This window comes from Odocoileus virginianus, chromosome 1, assembly GCF_023699985.2.
Source record: "Odocoileus virginianus isolate 20LAN1187 ecotype Illinois chromosome 1, Ovbor_1.2, whole genome shotgun sequence".
Lineage (NCBI taxonomy): Eukaryota > Metazoa > Chordata > Mammalia > Artiodactyla > Cervidae > Odocoileus > Odocoileus virginianus.
In genome coordinates, this window is record NC_069674.1 from 27,035 (window position 1) to 45,286 (window position 18,252).

At 41.2% G+C, this 18,252-nt stretch overlaps 1 protein-coding gene across 1 annotated transcript; it reads right to left on the bottom strand.

The window, feature by feature from the left end:
• Positions 1 to 16,318: 16,318 nt before the first annotated feature.
• LOC110123011 (cell division cycle protein 27 homolog) lies at positions 16,319 to 18,243 on the bottom strand. The gene is given in 2 exon segments (XM_020870693.2): positions 16,319 to 17,012; positions 17,015 to 18,243. Coding segments are annotated over 2 exon segments (1,215 nt in total). The 5' UTR covers positions 18,051 to 18,243; the 3' UTR covers positions 16,319 to 16,833.
• Between the last annotated feature and the right edge of the window lie 9 nt (positions 18,244 to 18,252).

Consider the following 18,252-nt stretch of genomic DNA (forward strand, 5'->3'; position numbering starts at 1 on the left):
CCACAAATTCTAAACAGAAGCTCCAAGCAGAACTGCTCACCCCACCCAGGCCCCCGAAAACCCTGCTTGTCCCACCCTGGGTGCTGTGGCTGTTCACTCAGAAGATGTTCCTGGTGTGAAGTTGCATCACCCAAAGAAGAAAACTCTTCTGGGAATTTCCACTTACCTCCTCCCTACACCGGGCACCATCTGATATGAGGGAACAAGATGCCAGTGCTTTTGCCCAGAGGCAGGACCTACTCTGAGCCCAACTGCCCTGTCATGTTCTGAGCTTCTCTGACCTCTCACCCTGCCCTGCTCCTTCCCTCCCTGCTCACTCCCAGAATCCTTCCTGGATAAATCATCTCACTGGGGTCCTTGGCTCAGGTTCCATGTCCTAAGACCTCTTTCCTTATCTCTGTCCTCACACAGACCATGTTCCCATTCATCAGTTCAGTTCAGTTAAGTTGCTCAGTCATGTCTGATTCTTTGTGACCTTATGGATTCCAGCACGCCAGGCCTCCCTGTCCATCACCAACTCCCAGAGTTTGCTCAAACTCATGTCCATCGAGTGGGTGATGCCATCCAACCATCTTCTCCTCTGTAGTCCCCTTCTCCTCCTGCCTTCTATCTTGCCCAACATCAGGGTCTTTTCCAATGAGTCAGTTCTTCCCATCAGGCAGCCAAAGTATTGGAGTTTCAGCTTCAGCATCAGTCCTTCCAATGAATATCCAGGACTGATTTCCTTTAGGATGGACTGGTTGGATCTCCTTGCAGTCCAAGGGACTCTCAAGAGTCTTCTCCAACACCACAGTTCAAAAGCATCAATTCTTCAGTGCTCAGCTTTCTTTATGGTCCAACTCTCACATCCATACATGACTACTGGAAAAGCCATAACTTTGACTAGATGGACCTTTGTCAACAAAGTAATGTCTCTGCTTTTTAATATGCTATCTAGGTTTGTCATAGCTTTTCTTCCAAGGAGGAAGCACCTTTTAATTTCATGACTGCAGTCACCATCTGCAGTGATTTTGGAGCTCAAAAAAATAAAGCCTCTCACTGTTTCCTTTGTTTCCCTATTTATTTGCCATGAAGTGATGGGACTGGATGCCATGATCTTAGTTTTCTGAATGTTGGCTTTAAGCCAACTTTTTCACTCTCCTCTTTCACTTTCATCAAGAGGCTCTTTAGTTCTTCTTTGCTTTCTGCCATAAGGGTGGTGTCATCTGCGTATCTGAGGTTATTGATATTTCTCCTGGCAATCTTGATTCCAGCTTGTGCTTCATCCAGTCTGGATGACAACCATGCCCGGAACTGTGCTGAGGTCACAGCAGGGGGCAAATGAGATTGGGGCCCCTGCAACCTTCTTCTAGCTCAGCTGTGTGCCAAGGGCCTCAGTAGCTCAGACTCCAGAGGCATAGGGATTGGAAGCTTCCACCTCTGGGGTGAGTCAGCCGGAAGAGAGTATGGTAGAGACGTAATCCAAGGACATGGAGCTGGCCTCTCAGCAGGTGCCCCCAACAAAGAGAAGCAGATTTTTTCCTCCTGGTTTGGATACTGGGGAACTTCAAGTCACTGAATTGGCTCCAAAGAAAACCTTGTGATGCTCTAAAAATAACTGCTTCCCACAGTCAATTCAGTTGCTACAAGAGAAAAAACAAACACTACAAAAACAAAAATTAATGTGAAGAAAATAGGGGCAGATCTGGAGGCTGAAGTCATGGTCACTGCTTGTTTCTGGGGTACGCTGTGGATGGAGATGTTGAGCTGAGCCTGGGAAAGCTCCCCACCCCCAGCCTCTGCTTCTCTTTTCGACTCAGAGGCTAAAGACAGCCCTCTGCTAGTATATTAAAACAGGTTTCCAACTCAGATTCCTAGTGCTCCTGAATTCTCAGACCTGTGTGTGTGCTTAGTTGCTTCAGCCGTGTCCCACTCTCTGTGACCTCATGGACTGTAGCCCACCAGGCTCCACTGTCCGTGGGATTCTCCAGGCAGGAACACTGGAGTGGGTTGCCATGCCCTCCTCCAGGGGATCTTCCTGACCTAGGGATCGAACCCATGTCTCATGTCTCCTGCATTGGCAGGCAGGTTCTTTACTGCTAGTGGAACCTGGGAAGACCCTCAGACGTACATCTACCAGTAAAAGGCACTTTAAAAACATACAGGCCTCTCAGACGTATGGCCTAGTACCTCTGAAAGGTAGCGCCCAGCTCTGCAAGGCCCATTGCCAGCCCCTGTAGTCTGAGAATTTTGAAAGCAACTCAACCGTAAAATAATCCCTGATGTAGTCTCATTCCCGGTATGAGACATATCAGCAGTTCTGCCAGTGTCTCAGTGCAGGAGCTGGAGGTCTACTTTCAGTCTTTAAGTTGCCCACCGACACATGTGAACTCAGGTTCCTCCAGGTCCCCTCAGTTCCTTCTGGTCTCCACGAGAACCCTAGCAAGATGCTGCCTGCGGCTGCCGACTTTGGCTCTCACCAGCCAGCGGTCCAAACTGTTGTCCTTGCTCTTCTTTCTGCTCAGAATCTGAACTGTTTTTTAAGGTGTAAGTCCCCAAGAAGACTTCCTCAATGATCCAAGCTCTGAGATACTTTTTCTTTGTTAGGGAGCACCTGGAGGCAGACCCTGTGGGTCCTCACGGCCCCCAGAGCCTTTGTCTGGCTTCTGGGATCCCCCCACCAGTCCTGGGCACAGCTCCACCCCAGAAGTGGCTTGAGCTAGGGTGAATGCTCCAGCTGCAGCACCTTGTCTGGGAGCTGGGAGCCGCTCTGCAGCAGCTCCCAAAGTCCCCCAGAGGCTCTTCTTCCCGCCCACTTTTCACTTTGCCCCTCCCACCTGGGGTTCCTGTGAACATGTTCCAAACACATTGCTGGCACGCCCGTTTGTCTCCGGGTTGCTTCTGGAGGAAGCTCATCCTAAGACGGTACCCACAGGACTTACCGTAAACTAATCTATTAATTTTGCCTTTTTGCTTTCTTCTCTCTGTTATTTCATCAATGAAGTCAGTCACAAGCTATTTGAAGGAAGAGCTTCATTTTTTGCATCATTAATTTTCATACACTCTAGAACAGTATACAGCATTTTATGCAGTATAGATAGTGTGATTAGCTTCTCAGTTACAAAGATGTTCTATCATGTTGCAGGTTTTCATGCTTATTAGATAGAGTTTAGGAAATAGGAAGCTCATGAGTTTACTAAAATGCATTTAAAGTATGTAAATCCCATTTAAATATAGGATGCCACTATTGTTGCCCAAGCTCCTGTTTTTTGGCTTTATGTATCTTTTTGTACATATCTAACAATGGGGAGGTTGTGGAGCAACTAACATGGAAGAAACTAACTGCACCATTGAGTGATTGAAGGCTCTAGTTCAGGGGAAATGTGCCCATCTTGGAAACAAAAACTCTTTTAGATCCTTGGAGAATTTGACAGTGACACTGCTTGATCTGCCACCTGCCTCCTCTCTGGGTTCTTTTATGAACCCCTCTCACCCCACCCACCTGAAGCAAATTTTAAGCTGGTGACATTTTCCTGGATTGCACTACATCCTCTTCATTCTCCATGTCCAGAGTCTAAGCTTCTCCTGCCTGTTCCTAGCTTTTCTCTCTCAGTTGAGACTTGCTGCAGCAACTATATCAATGGAAAGGGTCTCACCATTAAACTAAACTAAACAGTTAATTAAGTTTGCATTTTATTAATACTCAATGCCTAATTAAAAGTTATAAAAAATAAAATTATAGTTTTATAAAAAATTTAAATTATAATGACTGTGAGCTATAAGGAAAGTTCAAAGTATGATCAGTATTCTCTGATGGAGAAGACTTGCATGTACATGAGTGGAAATATGCCCTGGTTTTTTGGAAAATTCTCTTATGTAGAAGAGGAATATGCTGTTAAACAAAAAATTCTTATCATAAATAATGCAATAATATAGCTATTTCCCCCCAAACAACTCACTCCTAGTTTAATTTTCATGAAAAATGGACCATAAATACCTAAGATTTACTTCAGCAGGGCCCAGCAATGATGCTGGGCATTGTGAATAAAGGCCCGGGGAGACTGTTGCCTTGAGGCATCACCCGTAGAACCATGTTCTGGAGGTGGGCATGTCATGTTCTGACACTGGGTTGGTTCTCAAGAACCGAGGTTATGTGTGAGATTTAATTTGTTTATATCTTTTGGGGGAGTTCCAATCTAAAGCTTGTTGGAAATGTAAAATATAAATTTTTATTAACCAAAAGCAAAGAACTAATTCCAGGATAATAATTTGCTTTCAAAATCCCTCCATAGTCTGCATCAGCTGCAAGATTAGTTTTATGTGTCTCAAAGTGCTAAGTTACTCAGTCATGTCCAACTCTTTTCAACCCTATGGACAATAGCCTGCCAGGCTCCTCCATCTGTGGGACTCTCCAGGCAAGAATGCTGGAGTGGATTGCCATTTAGAGAAAGTACATTATTTCAAGCTTTATAACTTTCAGGATAAACTGGTTGTAAATACCTTAAAAAAATTTTTGGCCTTGTCTCTTGATGCAAAAATATATATGACAGAGAAGTCCAGCACATAGTAACTCCCTAGGCACATGCACTCCTCTTGGGAAATGCACTTTCTTTCCCAGGGTCCCCATGTCAAGCCTGCAGTGTGGTGGTGAATACAACAGTGGGCTTGGGTACAACCAGATGGCAGATTCTTGGTTGGAAGATAAGCTTCCAGTCTGAGTGCTCTTGTTTCATTTGTGAAATAAAAGTAAGACATTGCTTGGGTCAGGCACAGGAAATGGTGTGGTGGCGTCCTGAGGCAGAAGTGGGGTGACGGTGGCCTTGGGGGTGGAGAACGTGTATGGTTTGTGGCAGAGGTGGAGTGAGACCACTCGGCACGTTGCAGCCTGACATCTACCAGGTCAGGGTTACCTAGAGTCAGAGGAGTGGAGCCCAGTGACCTGGGGATAGGAGGGCCTGGTGGGCAGCTCCCTGTTCCTTCTAGAAAGGAAGAGGGGAACTAGCTCCAATTAGAGCTGTCCTCAGGATGTGTCGGAAGCACTTGTGAGAAAGGCTGTCTGGGTCTTGGGGGTGGAAACGGCTCTACAAGGAACATGTGGGGTCTGCGAGGCTTCCTTCACATCCTGCTTGGGCATAGTCACAGTGAGCAGTGTGCCTTCCAGATGTGGGAGGAAGCTAGCCCTGCTCTTTAGTAAGCCTGGGACCTCAGGCGAGGCATTTCTCATCTGGAAGGGAGTAATAATGCTACTTACTTCAAGGCTGTTATTAATGCTGCAGAAATTATTAGGTATGCACTTGGAACATCTTCAGATACAAAGGATCCATTTGATAACTGTTAAGTATCATTATTATTTTAACTTTTTATTGTGGTATAGTTGATTCACAATATTGTGTGACTTTCTGCAGTATAGCACAGTGAATCAGTTATAATATGTATGCCTGCTTATGTAACTTATATGCAGAGTACAACATGCAAAATGTTGGACTGGATGAACCACAAGCTGGAATTAAGATCACTGTGAGAAATGTCAACAACTTCAGATATGCAGATGATATCACCCTAATGCCAGAAAGTGAAGAGAAACTGAAGAGCATCTTGATGAGCATAGAAGAGGAGAATGAAAAAGTTTGCATGAAACTCAACATTAAAAAAAGAATGATCATGGCAACCAGTCCCATCACTTCATGGCAAATAGAAGGGGAAAAAGTGGAAGAAATAACAGATTTTATTTTCTTGGGCTCAAAAATCACTGCAGTCGGTGACTGCAGCTGTGAAATTAAAAAACGCTCGCTCCTTGGAAGAAAAGCTATGACCAACTTAGTGTATTAAAAAGCACAGATATCACTTTGCCAACAAAGGTCTGTATAGTCAGAGTGATGGTCTTTGCAGTAGTCATGTATGGATGTGAGAGTTGGACCATAACGGAGGCTGAGTGCTGAAAAAAAAAAAAAGCTTTTGAACAGTGGTTTGGAGAAGACTCTTGAGAGTCCCTTGGACTCCAAGGAGATCAAACCAATTAATCATAAAGGAAATCAATCATGAATATTCATTGGAAGGACTGATGCTGAAGCTCCAATACTTTGGCCACCTGGTGCAAAGAGCTGACTCTTTAGAAAAGACCTTGATGCTGGGAAAGATTGAAGGCAGGAGGAGAAGGGGATGACAGAGGATGAGATGGTTGGATGGCATCCACTGACTCAATGGACATGAGTTTGAGCAAGCTCCAGGAGATGGTGATGGACAGGGAGGCCTGGAGTGCTGCAATTCATGGGGTCACAAAGAGTCAGACACAGCTTAGCAACTGAACAACAACAACATACACATATCCACTAGTTTTTAGATTCTTTTCCCACATAAGCCATTACAGAATGTTAGGTAGAGTTCCCTGTGCTATACAGTAGATCCTTACTAGCTATCTGTTTTATATACAGTATTGTTATAAAAATCCAGTTTTCATAATGAAGAGGAAACCCCTCCATACTGCATCATTTCCCAGTAAGGAGGGTGGTATTCTGAGAAATTGTCAGTTATCAGAAGGGCCCTCTAGAGAAAAATCATTAACTGAAACTCTGGCCAGATTTATAACAGTTTAGTGTTGAAAACCATTTCTCAAATTGAGTCTGGGTGCATGTGCACAAAACCCCCCCCCCACACACACACACGAGTGCATGCTCACACACGAGCGCATGCTCACACACGAGTGCATGCACACACACACAAGTGCATGCTCACACACACTCAGGCACACATGGGCTGGGTGCCTAGGCAGAGGGTTTGCATCACGTGCTGCAGCAGGTGGGGAGCTGCCAGGTCGCTTGTTGGTGACTAGAGTCTATCATGAAGTCTTCCTCTCCTGAGCACTGCCGCACCCTCCTCCTGTTCTGGTTTAAACTTTGACTCCACTTTGTAAACTTGAAGAGAAAGCTGTCACGAGCTGGTGACTCGGAACTGTCCATATGACTTAGGCCCGTGGGGCACAGCTGGTCAGTTCTCCACTTTCTACCTCCAGACTGAGTCACTGGTGCAGCCTTCCTGGAGGTACAATGCTCTAATTCTGTTATCCGCTGTGCTGATGGAATCTGGCATTGACTTCAATCAAAAGAATTGCAGACTATGTGGATTACCACGTGTTTCATGGACACGGAGTTTCCTGTAGTTGGAATGGAGATGATCTTGACCATACTCTGTAAGCTGCTTATGAAGCCAGCCAGCCACACAGGTTCAGAGACAAGCAAGTGTCAACACTGCTGACATTTCATTGTGTCCCTTCCCATCACTCCCTCCTACATCCAGTTCAGGACGGGTGGACTTTCTTGGCAGAGCTTAAGTTATATGTGGATCCCTAGCTGAAAAGGAGTCTGGACATCTAACTGATTTCTCATTTCTGTATCTAATAATAAAAGCACAGAGTGATGAAGAGTGAGCTAACCTACACAAGGTCTGTTCAGATTATTAAACACACCTCTATGGTATCATTTTATGGTTGTATAATATTATTATTTAAACTAAATTTCCTTGATGTTTCCTTAGGATATATGCCTAGAAATAATAAATTTGGGTAAAAGAGCCTACGATTTATTTTTAAGACTTTTGCTATGCCCTAACAAATTGTTCTGCAGAAAGATTACATCCATGTGTCAGAGTGTTCACTCAAACGCTAATGCTGAATATTACTTTATTCCAATATTTTCCATTTTCATAGCCAAAAAAAAAAGAAACATTAAAGCCAACACTTCTAACATTTTCAATAGCCTTATTTTAAGCTACAAAATAGAAGTAGCAAAACTAAGTAAAAACAAATTAAGATAAATAGCAAGGATTTAGAGTTTGAAAATGCATTTAGGTTTTAAGCCATGTTCTGCCTCATCACTATCATGACAAGAAAAAATGATTCATATTAATTCAAGAATTTTCACTGCATTATAGCTCTTTTTGTTTAGGTAAATATTTCAATACCAAGCTAGCTCAATGCTTTTAAATCTTGTAAACATTTTTTGGATTCAAAGAGATATCAATTATACCCACTTTATCGGGTCCCATTTGAAAATGTTGCACATTAGTCCTCTTTCACTTTATAAGCAGCACTAACAGTATCTTTTCTATCCAATTTTGTAGTCTGAATGTATTTTAACCACTGAATTTATCCAAGGAAAGAAGTACGGACATTATTCACACTTATAATGTAGTTCTGGAAGCATTTCAGTCTTTAGAAATGCAATTGGTATCTGATTGGAGCTGATAACTCCTAAACCAGTAAACTACAAACAACTGAAGGTAAATGTATGACTACATGTGTTTCAAACCTTGTGATAAGAAACCTTTAGAGTACATTTTAATGCCTACTCTTCCTTCTTGAAGTTTAATTGGTTCAAATCTAAAGAACAGGATTACTCCTTGAGAGTTTTAATCCCTGAGGTTTCAAAAACTTGAAAAAGATCTTGCCTTGACCATTTAAAACTTGATTTCCCATCACACACACTTTTCTCAGTCTAGATTCTAACCACAGCTGGACACCTGTACCCTCCTGTCTTCCTGAACAGTTAACAGTGTTCACAAGAGATGGCATGTGTCATCCTGAATGTCAGCTTAAAGGAGATGCCAGAGAAACAGGAAACAGGGTTCATTCCTCAACTAATTCACAGACGAGGAGGCCATATCAACAAACGAGGTAAGAAGCGGGACCTTGGTAGCAGCCACCTGGATAAGGGAACACTGGCCTCTGGCCCGCGCCTGAACACACGTGATGGTTTGCGGGAGCACAGAAGCACTCATGCATTTCTGTGCTGACCTGGTTCTGCGCAGTACGGTCGAGGGGGGTGGTGCAGAGTACGTCCCACAGGCTCACGTGTGCAGCTGGACACTCCACTCTAGACCAACCCTTGGTCTAGATCACTGGACAATCCCCTGTTGAAGATGAGTAGAAAAGCTGAGTTGATGTATACATTTGATGTACATGTAGGTTGATATATACAACTTCCCTGAGAGGATGGGATCCCGAGATGTGCCCAGGTTCTGGGCCCTTTCCTCCCCTGGGCTGGAGGGCACCGAAGTCCAGGCCTCAGAGGGCTACAGCATCAGTCCTGCAGGAACAAGGGGACATGGAAGTAACTACTGACTGAAATGGTTGCCACCACCTAGCTGTGACCCAGCTCAGCCCTGGAAACCTGACACATGGCTGAGCAAAAAAAACAATACCCCTGAGAGAGAAGACAGTGTCTTCCTAAGACACAAATTATTTCTACAACTAGTTTTCAAGTATAATAGTCTCAACATAAAAAAAGATCTCACCATGCTCTGCCCATGATGGAATGGGTGATATTGGGCTTATTATCCTGCCACTAACAAGTGAAAAAGCTGAATAAAATATGCAAAGCTGCTCTTTGCAGGCTTTTGAGAGCAAACCCAGGCTGTGGTCCCCGGGAGAAAAGCAGCACACATTTGAGAAAAGAGCCTCACGTTCATCCTTGCTTCTCCCTGAGAGCATCTTCCAGACTCTAGCGCAGGGGTTGGAGCCCACATGGAGACCAAGGCTCTCTGGACAGAAAAACGGAGGCAGAGCTCTGTGCTAAATGGCTGTGATTTAGGGAAGGGACAGCACAGAGCTGCAGGGAAGGGAGTCCAGAAGTCTGTGTGGTTTTCGTGTGCCCTTGGCTTACTCAGAGTGGCAGATGCGTGGGGCCCTGAGTAGATTCAGGGAGGCCATGGGAGGCCGGCACAGAGCAGATTCCAGTGTTCAGAGATGCTGAGGACACTGGAATTTGGTCCCAGTCAGGTTGGACTGACAGGCCGTGGCCTGGGAGTCAGGACCACTCCTAGGTGTGAGCATCAGTTCTGGGGAGACCAAATGGAAGTAGCCATGCAACTGATCAATAGTTGCTCACTCCATGTCTTAAAGAAAGGGTTAGAAAAGAATTCTAGGCTTGATTGGAGCTTGAAAGATGAGTAATATTTGGGATGTTGAAACTGGAGTTGTTTAAAATATGCTTTACAAATAATGAATGGGCCTTATATTTCAAGAAATGCCTTTTCTGCATGTGACGTGTTAGAGTGTTTGGGCATTCTCTTGGTTCTGCGTAAGTGTTAGGAACACTGTCCTCCACAAATATCCTCTTGGGGAGTCAGAATTTGCATTTTATAGATGTTTTGTAAGTGCACCATGCAGTATGTACCCATTTTGTTTCACTTTTTTCACTCAGCTTAGTGGTTTTGGGGATTTATCCATGTGGTACCATCTATCAATGATTCACTCCTTTTTATTGCTGGAGAGCATTCCACTGTATGAAGTAAAGCAATTTGCTTCCCATTCACCTGTTTATGGGCTTTTGGATTGCTTCTAGTTTGAAGCTATTGCCAAAAACAAAAACAAAAATCCTGGAATGAGCAGTCATGTATGATATGTGTGTGTGTGTGTGTGTGTGTGTGTGTGTGTTAGATTAAAGCTCCAGGAGTGGAATATTTCTGCTGTATAGTAGGAAACAATGGAAACAGTGAGAGACTTCATTTTTTTGTGTGTGTGGGGGGCTCCAAAATCACTGCAGGTGCTGACTGCAGCCATGAAATTAAAAGACATTTCCTCCTTGGAAGAAAAGTTATGACAAACCTAGACAACATATGAAAAAGCAGAGACATTACTTTGCTGACAAAGGTCCATCTAGTCAAGACTATGGTTTTTCCAGTAGTCAGGTATGGATGTGAGAGTTGGACCGTAAAGAAAGCTGAGCACTGAAGAATCTATGCTTTTGAACTGTGGTGTTGGAGAAGACTCTTGAGAGTCCCTTGGAGTGCAAGGAGATCCAACCAGTCCATCCTAAAGGAGATCAGTCCTGGGTGTTCATTGGAAGGACTGATGCTGAAGCTGAAGCTCCAATACTTTGGCCACCTGATGGGAAGAACTGACTCATTTGAAAAGACCCTGATGCTGGGAAAGATTGAATGTGGGAAGAGAAAGGGACGACAGAGAATGCAATGGTTGGATGGCATCACTGACTTGATGGACATGTGTGTGAGTAAACTCTGGGAGTTGGTGATGGACAGGGAAGCCTGGCATGGTACAGTCAATGGGGTCACAAAGAGTCAGACATGACTGAGTGACTGAACTGAACTGAGGAGTATGTTAACTTTTAAAGAAACTGCTAAACTGTTTTGCTAAATAGTTGCACCATTTTACATCAGCAGTGCATGAGAGTTCCAGGTGCTCCATATTCTCACCAAGATTTGTATTGTCTTTTTTATTTTAGCCAATTTAAAGCATGTAAAAGTAGAATTTCATGGATTTAATTTGCATTTACTTGATGACCAATGATGTTTAGCATCTTCTCATAGACCTATTTGCAATTTGTGTGTCTACTTTTGGGAAGCATCTCTTTAGGTCTTTTATATCTGAACTTATTGATACATATTTTTCTCAGAATTGTCTAGGCATTTTAAATTTTTCTATCAAGAGCTCCAGCAATAATTATCAGATATCATAGCTTCCACATACATAGACAATTGTTAGTAGCTGGTGAATGACCATTTGGGCTCAGTTGACCTACCAAAATGGAATTGTCAGTTTTGGAGGAAGGGTGCACTAGGATGGTTGAGTCAGAAACACTTCTGTGTTAATGGTGAAGACACATTCAGGGAGTAACAGATTTATCATTTTCCTGTACGGTTTACATTTTCTTTTGGAAGAATGAAGCCTCTGTGAGCTTGGTGGCAGATTTAGGGGACACAACTCCTTGCGAGAGTTTGAGGGGGCACAGCAATTCTGTGAGGAGTGACAGCCCCATCTCACAGCTGAGAAAGACTTTCAGCCTTGAGTGAACTCTCTTCAAGGCCCTCGATTTCTTGAAAGCAGCATCAGAAAATAAGGGTGCTCTGCGCTCAATTGTAGATTCGGTAGTTGTGAGGCCAAAAGTAGTCATTTGGTCTCTTTTAGTTAGCAGGAAAGTAGAGTGTAACTGAATTTGTCACATGAGGAAGTCTCGTGTGCTGATACCCTTCTGCAGAGAGGATTAATCTGCCAGGAACATAGGTGAAGATTTGGCGCTACTTCAAAAAACATTTGAAGCAGATCATTCTCTACATTTTCCCCTAATCGATTATAAATAAGGAGTGCCATAATAGTACTGTGACAGATGAAGATCTGAGAGGTGTTATCTGAAGGGCAAGCTGAAGGCAGGATGTCTGAACACTGGAAAGCAATTTACGAAAAGAACAAGACATCTTCCTTTACCACGCCATGGAGTAAACCTAACTCTATCAAATTTTATATGGAAAATGACGACTTTTTTTCTTCTGTGGGATATTCTTTATTTTAAAAAATCAGATTGTAGATAGTTCGCTCAATTACAAGGGTGTAGGCAGATATCAGAAGATGAGCAATTAGGCTTCTGTGTGTGTGTGTGTGTGTGTCTGTGAGTATAATGCACATACCTGAAATACAGTCATTCTGAATAAATTGCTGGAGACTTGAATCAAGTTGAATTTAGGACCAAAAATAGCATTATTTTTTAATCTTTGAAGTGAAATAATTTGGCATAATGTCACATTTAATTGCATGGTCTTCAGAGTCAGGAAGAACTGGGTTCAAACTCAATTTTGGTATTAATATTCCTGCATGACACTGGGCAAGGTATGCCTTCTCTCTTAGCCCTCAGTTCTCCATACAAAATGTGATAGTGTGATTGCTCGGAGGACAGATTCTAAAGCGGATGTAAAGCGCGGCATGAGTGCTCAGCCAATGGCTCCTATAAGTAGTTTTTAATTTTTTATTACTTGAAACTGTGGACAATATTAAAATATGTATAACCTAATTCATCAGTGAGAGCTGGAATTGAAACTTTAGATCTGGCTTTTCAAAACAAAACTCAGCAGATGGATCTTTCATTTGCCTCCAAGGCCCTGAGTCCAGCAGCGCTCACAGGACTCAGCAGCAACCTCTGCCGCTCCGGGCTCCTCTCCTGCCTCCTGGTCGACCCCAAATCTTCTCTTTTCTCCACACCTGCCACTTGTCAACACCTTGATTCCTTTATCTGCAGACAGTTCTGCCTTTCATCATTAGGCTAATTCATGAATGCCAGGTCCTGTGGAGACGCCCTTTCTGGTTTTCTCACATGGTGTCTGGTGTCTGTCAAAAATATCTAAAAGGTGTGTATTGCTGATAGGAGCTGCAGCAGGCAGGTTTCCCCCAAGCCCTCAATGTGCAGAGCACACAGGAGACCCGCTCCTGGAATCCACTTCTCCACTGCTCCCTGCTCCATTCCTTGAATGGAATACTTCCCAGAGCACAGTATCTAGAGCTTTCTCCACATTGGCCGTGTCTTTTGAGTACAGAAAGCTTGACAGATTTCTAAGACAAAGAACCTCAACACAAGCTATAATCTGCAACCATAAAACTTATTTATCTGAGATATTTTGTGTGATATTATTTCTTTTATTAATGCTTTCCCTTTACAGTAAATGTGTATGTTATAGGAACTAAATTTAATTCTGTGTTTATTATCCAGAAGATAATGATAAATATGAAAGTCTTTAATAATCTGTCAGCTCATTTTTAAATTCACAAACGTATTCATCCTTTTTTTCATGAAGAGGTCAATCTCAATTTTTATTTGGTTCATTTTCACATTTGGGACTCTTCCTTTGTTTTAACCAAGTGAAAACACACTGTTTCCAAAATTCCTATTTATGCCTTTTATGTATAGCAACACAAAGTCATTAGAGTAGAATATATTTATGCTGATTATGCCTTAAAAATGAAATAAACAAAGCAAATTCTATTATTTGGATTACATGGCAGCCTATATTTTGAATGATCATATAATGATTTCAACATTTCTTATGTTCCTGAGAAGAAGCATTCAGAAACTTTTCTCAGCATCTATTTTTTTTTTTTTTGCTTTCAAAAGTAATTTATTTGGATTTTCCATATCCTTTAATGAATTGCAAATATATTAACAGAAAAGACTTTACCCCCCCCAAGACTGTACAATTTCTGAAATAAGTCAGGAAAAGCAAAAAAAGAAGACACAAAATTACATTGTTTCAATGCATATATAACACACACATCACACCCACACTTGCATTTTCCCAGGTTTTCACAAAGAAAACAGGTCACCATATTTCTCTTGAAGGCCCATACTATACTCTGGCTAAACAGAGACTTGCAAACTTTTTTCTTCAAAAAGAGCATTTTTAATAGACTAAATACTGGTTATCACTGAGTTTTTGTTTAAGGTACAACAGCAGCATGGTTCAAATATTACTTGCAGTTCTTGGAAAAAAATAAAAATTTCAAAGTAATGAAATACAGAAAAAGTAGGACCACCTTTCATTATTTTGAGTACCATTGTTCTCTTGAAAAAATATTTCCAACCTTCTAAAATCCCAGAGTTAAGAACCATTTCCAAGGGGGAAAATATCCAATGCCACAACATAACTTCTGAACGAGTGTGTGTGTGTCTGTATACACACGTGTGAAAGGCTTAAGGAGAAAAAATGATGTTGAAGTACTTAGTATTTCTGATTTCCTTCAAAATACTTCTGAAATTTGAAGCAAACATTTCGTTTGATTAAAATGCGTCTCTTCTTCTGGTTATTTGATCCCCATACTACACAAAAGAGAAAGAAGAGAAAGCCAGAAACAGTAAGTGGGGAGGACATGCTTCCGACAGCCAAATGACCGTGAAAGTGGAGGTGTGAGGAGAATGCAATCAGATAGTCCCGGGCTGATCATCGATCCACCGACCATCTCCACGCTGTGCCGCCCGCAGCTATCCTTTTATTCTTGGTCTCCAAATAGTACCACAAAGACTTCTGGCACAGGACATAAATTCCTACTACACAACATAACTAATTATACATCAGCAAATTGTTTTCTGAGCATAGCTCTCTCCAAGCTCTGTAACAAAGAGCTCAGATCAAAGCTTTCTATGAAACTCTATATTTGATACTGTTATACAGCTGGCTTATGATTTGCCAATTAAAAAAATTAAAGAATATAAAATTAAATATTACAGAACTAATGGATAATAAAATGGAATATTTGTTAGAATTCAAGTGCTAGCCTTGGGGAATCCTTAATGATATTCATTGACTCCCAATCTTTCCTTTTTCTTTTTTTTTTTTTTGTTTAGTCCTTTTTCTTATAAATTATTTTTTTAGGCAGCACATAAACAGATTTAGGTAGGAAATTTTGTTAAATACCTCTCTGGCACCCCAATACCCAATCTAACACTCTGACTTGAATTAGTTTATAATGCAATTTAATCCGCATTCAAATAAGCATATTAATAGTAAATGATAGAAAATTACTGAGACTACGGGCTAAAATTTCTCCACATCTTCTGTAATCCACCTTATTTTCACAGCTTGACTAACAAAATACAGGTAACCAGTAGATAAGTTCGTCCTTCATCAAATAATCCACAACAATAACTGTAGGTCTGTCATTTGTAAGAAACTATAAATTCGTTATATTCTGATATTGGCACTTAATAAAATGTTAACAACTAAAGTTTCTCTAAAAATTTCAAACATTACAATAAAGGAGATACACAATTTAAAACTTTAAATCAGTTATTGTGAAATTCCAATAATTCCCATTTTATTATGCATAATTAGATCTTTAAAACTGTGGTTATTCCCCAAAGACATCAATCTATATTATGATAAACTCAAGAGAGAACTTGTCTCCTTCATAAGAGTAGGTGGTTTTTTGTTTTTATTTTTGCAGCTAAACATTTCTAATATTCTAAACCCAATCACTCCCAGTACATGTTTTGGTGGCTCACACTACTGGAAATAATCTGAAGCAGAGAGCAGAAAAGAATGGAAATGACCTCACCAAAGGTAACCACACTTTCTTGCACCTTGCTTAAACACTTAAGGAAAGTCAAAGGGATACCTGTCTTGAACAAATATAAATTCAAGGTTATGGTACGATTCTGATTGTATTAAGGCTTCCACTATCATGATCTCTTAAAGTCTTTCCATTTAGTGTTCTCATTTGATTCTTCTGGTGAACTTATATTGTTATTAAGAGCCTTGTTTTGGCTTTTCAGTGGGCAACCCCTCTATCATCTCTGAAAGTTAAAGGTGATCCCACAGAGCTCAAAGAGAAGAGGAAAAATGTTAAGGACCAATTTTAAAGTTTGTAATACCAAGATAACAATGATCAACACTTTGAGGAAAGATGAATAAATGAAAATTCTTGGTTAGACATTAGAGTATTCTTGCCAAGAATAAGTGTACACTGTATGGAGGAATATTGATTCCTACATATGAGTTCCTATATGCTCATTATATTTGTTTATGGGAGACATTGAAGTTTAATTTACATTCCTTGGCAATCAGGTTACTCTGTTATAGGCAATGTCTTTTATTGTTCCATCTGGCACTTGCTAACACCATTCTTGAAGAACCTAGAAATGAAGGTCAGTCACTTTGTTTATCAGGAAGAGAACCAAGTAAAAACAAATTTTTGGAAAAATGACCAAGAGATTCTGGTTCATCACTATTTTCCATATCTAATGGTTCCTTCAGGATAAAACATAACTCTTCCTTCCATGATAGCTTTCCAACAAAGGGAGATTAAAGAAAAAAAAAAAAAAGAAAGAAAAAGAAAGTTTCCCACCCTATACCCTCTAAACTGTCATTCATACTGGTGAAAGAGCCAGTCTTGTTAGCAGCTAAATATTGCACTGCCTTTCATTCTGTGTACAGTCAGGGTCCAATGAAAGTGGCACACTCAGGATATAAGTGATGGATGATGACATTGCTGGCTCAAGAGTGAAAATTCAGTATATGGAAGGACAAGAAACATGTCAGCACAAGTCACACATCCAGTTGCAAAGGTCTGATTTCCGGAAGTTAAAATTCATCACTTTCAGCTGCATGAAGTTGTGTGTCATCCGCATCGGTCATGCTGCTCTCCTGGGATTCATCTGTTCCCATAATCTGTTCTTCTTGGGTTATTGGCTCTTCATCATCTGGAAGGTAGCGTTTATCAATTGCCTCTTTAATCTGGTTATTGGCTCCTTTAGGATCTTTCCTATTAAGAAGTAAATGAGGGATTCTTTGGGAACAATTTGTTTCAATTCTTCAAGTTCTTGTAAAGCAGACTTATATTTTTCATTTGCAAATAAAACTAAGGCTCTGTGAAATTTGCATAGAGGGTTCTTAGGATCAATAACAATGGCTTTGTTTAGGGTATCCAAAGCCTTCTCAGATTTTTTCAGTGCATGCTGAACTACTCCAATGTGGCAAAGGAAAACTGAACTTTGAGGGTTGATGTCAAGTGCTTTCTGGAAATGCATTTCTGCAAGGCTGAATTTTTCTTGCTTGTAATAAATCATTCCTAAACCATACCATGCATTATAATGTCTAGGACTGACTCTGATAGCATTTCGAAAACAAGCTAATTCTTTGTCTAATTTTTCAGTTAACACAAACTCGTGCCCTAATAGAGTATAGGCATAAGCATAATTTGGATCAACCTGGATAGCTCTCTGGAAGAATTTAATTGCAATATCATGTTCCCGCTGCAAACTGAAACAGTTCCCTGCAGCACACCAGGCCTCTGGTGAATTTTTATCCATATCTGTTAAGTCTTTTGAAAGAACTGAAAGAGCAACATCCTTTTGAAGATGCCAAAGTGTTGTAGAGTAGATCTCCATGCCTTCGACTCTGTAATTTTCAATTCTCCTAACTTCTGAGAATATTCTTTCAGCTTGCATGTACTCTGAAAGTTCGAAATAGTCCCTTCCAACTTGGCACAGCACCCAACCAGTATTGTAGTGGTGAGAAGGTAGGTGGCTCAAGATATTAATAGCTTCTTTGCAGTTGTATGAACACAAAGCTAAATAACCTTTCCCCATTTCACGAAGAAGGCTCATCAAACCTGCTGCTGCTTTCTGTAGATTAAATGCCTGGATCTGAGGTGTAATTGTAGAGATTTTTCCTTCTGAAATGATTGAAGAATCTAATTTTGTGATTTCCAGGCTATCATTTATGTTAGGTTGAATTATTCCTCCTTTATTAGTTTTACTTTTTGTTTTTCTATTTGGGATTTTAGGTGGAAACTTCATTTTTAATTTGTTGCTATTCTCCTTGGTTGTAGAGCTGTGACTAGTAAAAAGTCGTGAACTTCTTCGAGGCAGTGCATTTGGGGGAGATGTGATAGTGGGGCTCAATACCTGAGGCGTTGTACTTGTTTGTGGGCCAGAACTCTGAGTCTGTGCAACAAGAATTGGAGTGACCTCTCGACTGACAGACTGTGTTCCAGTTTGG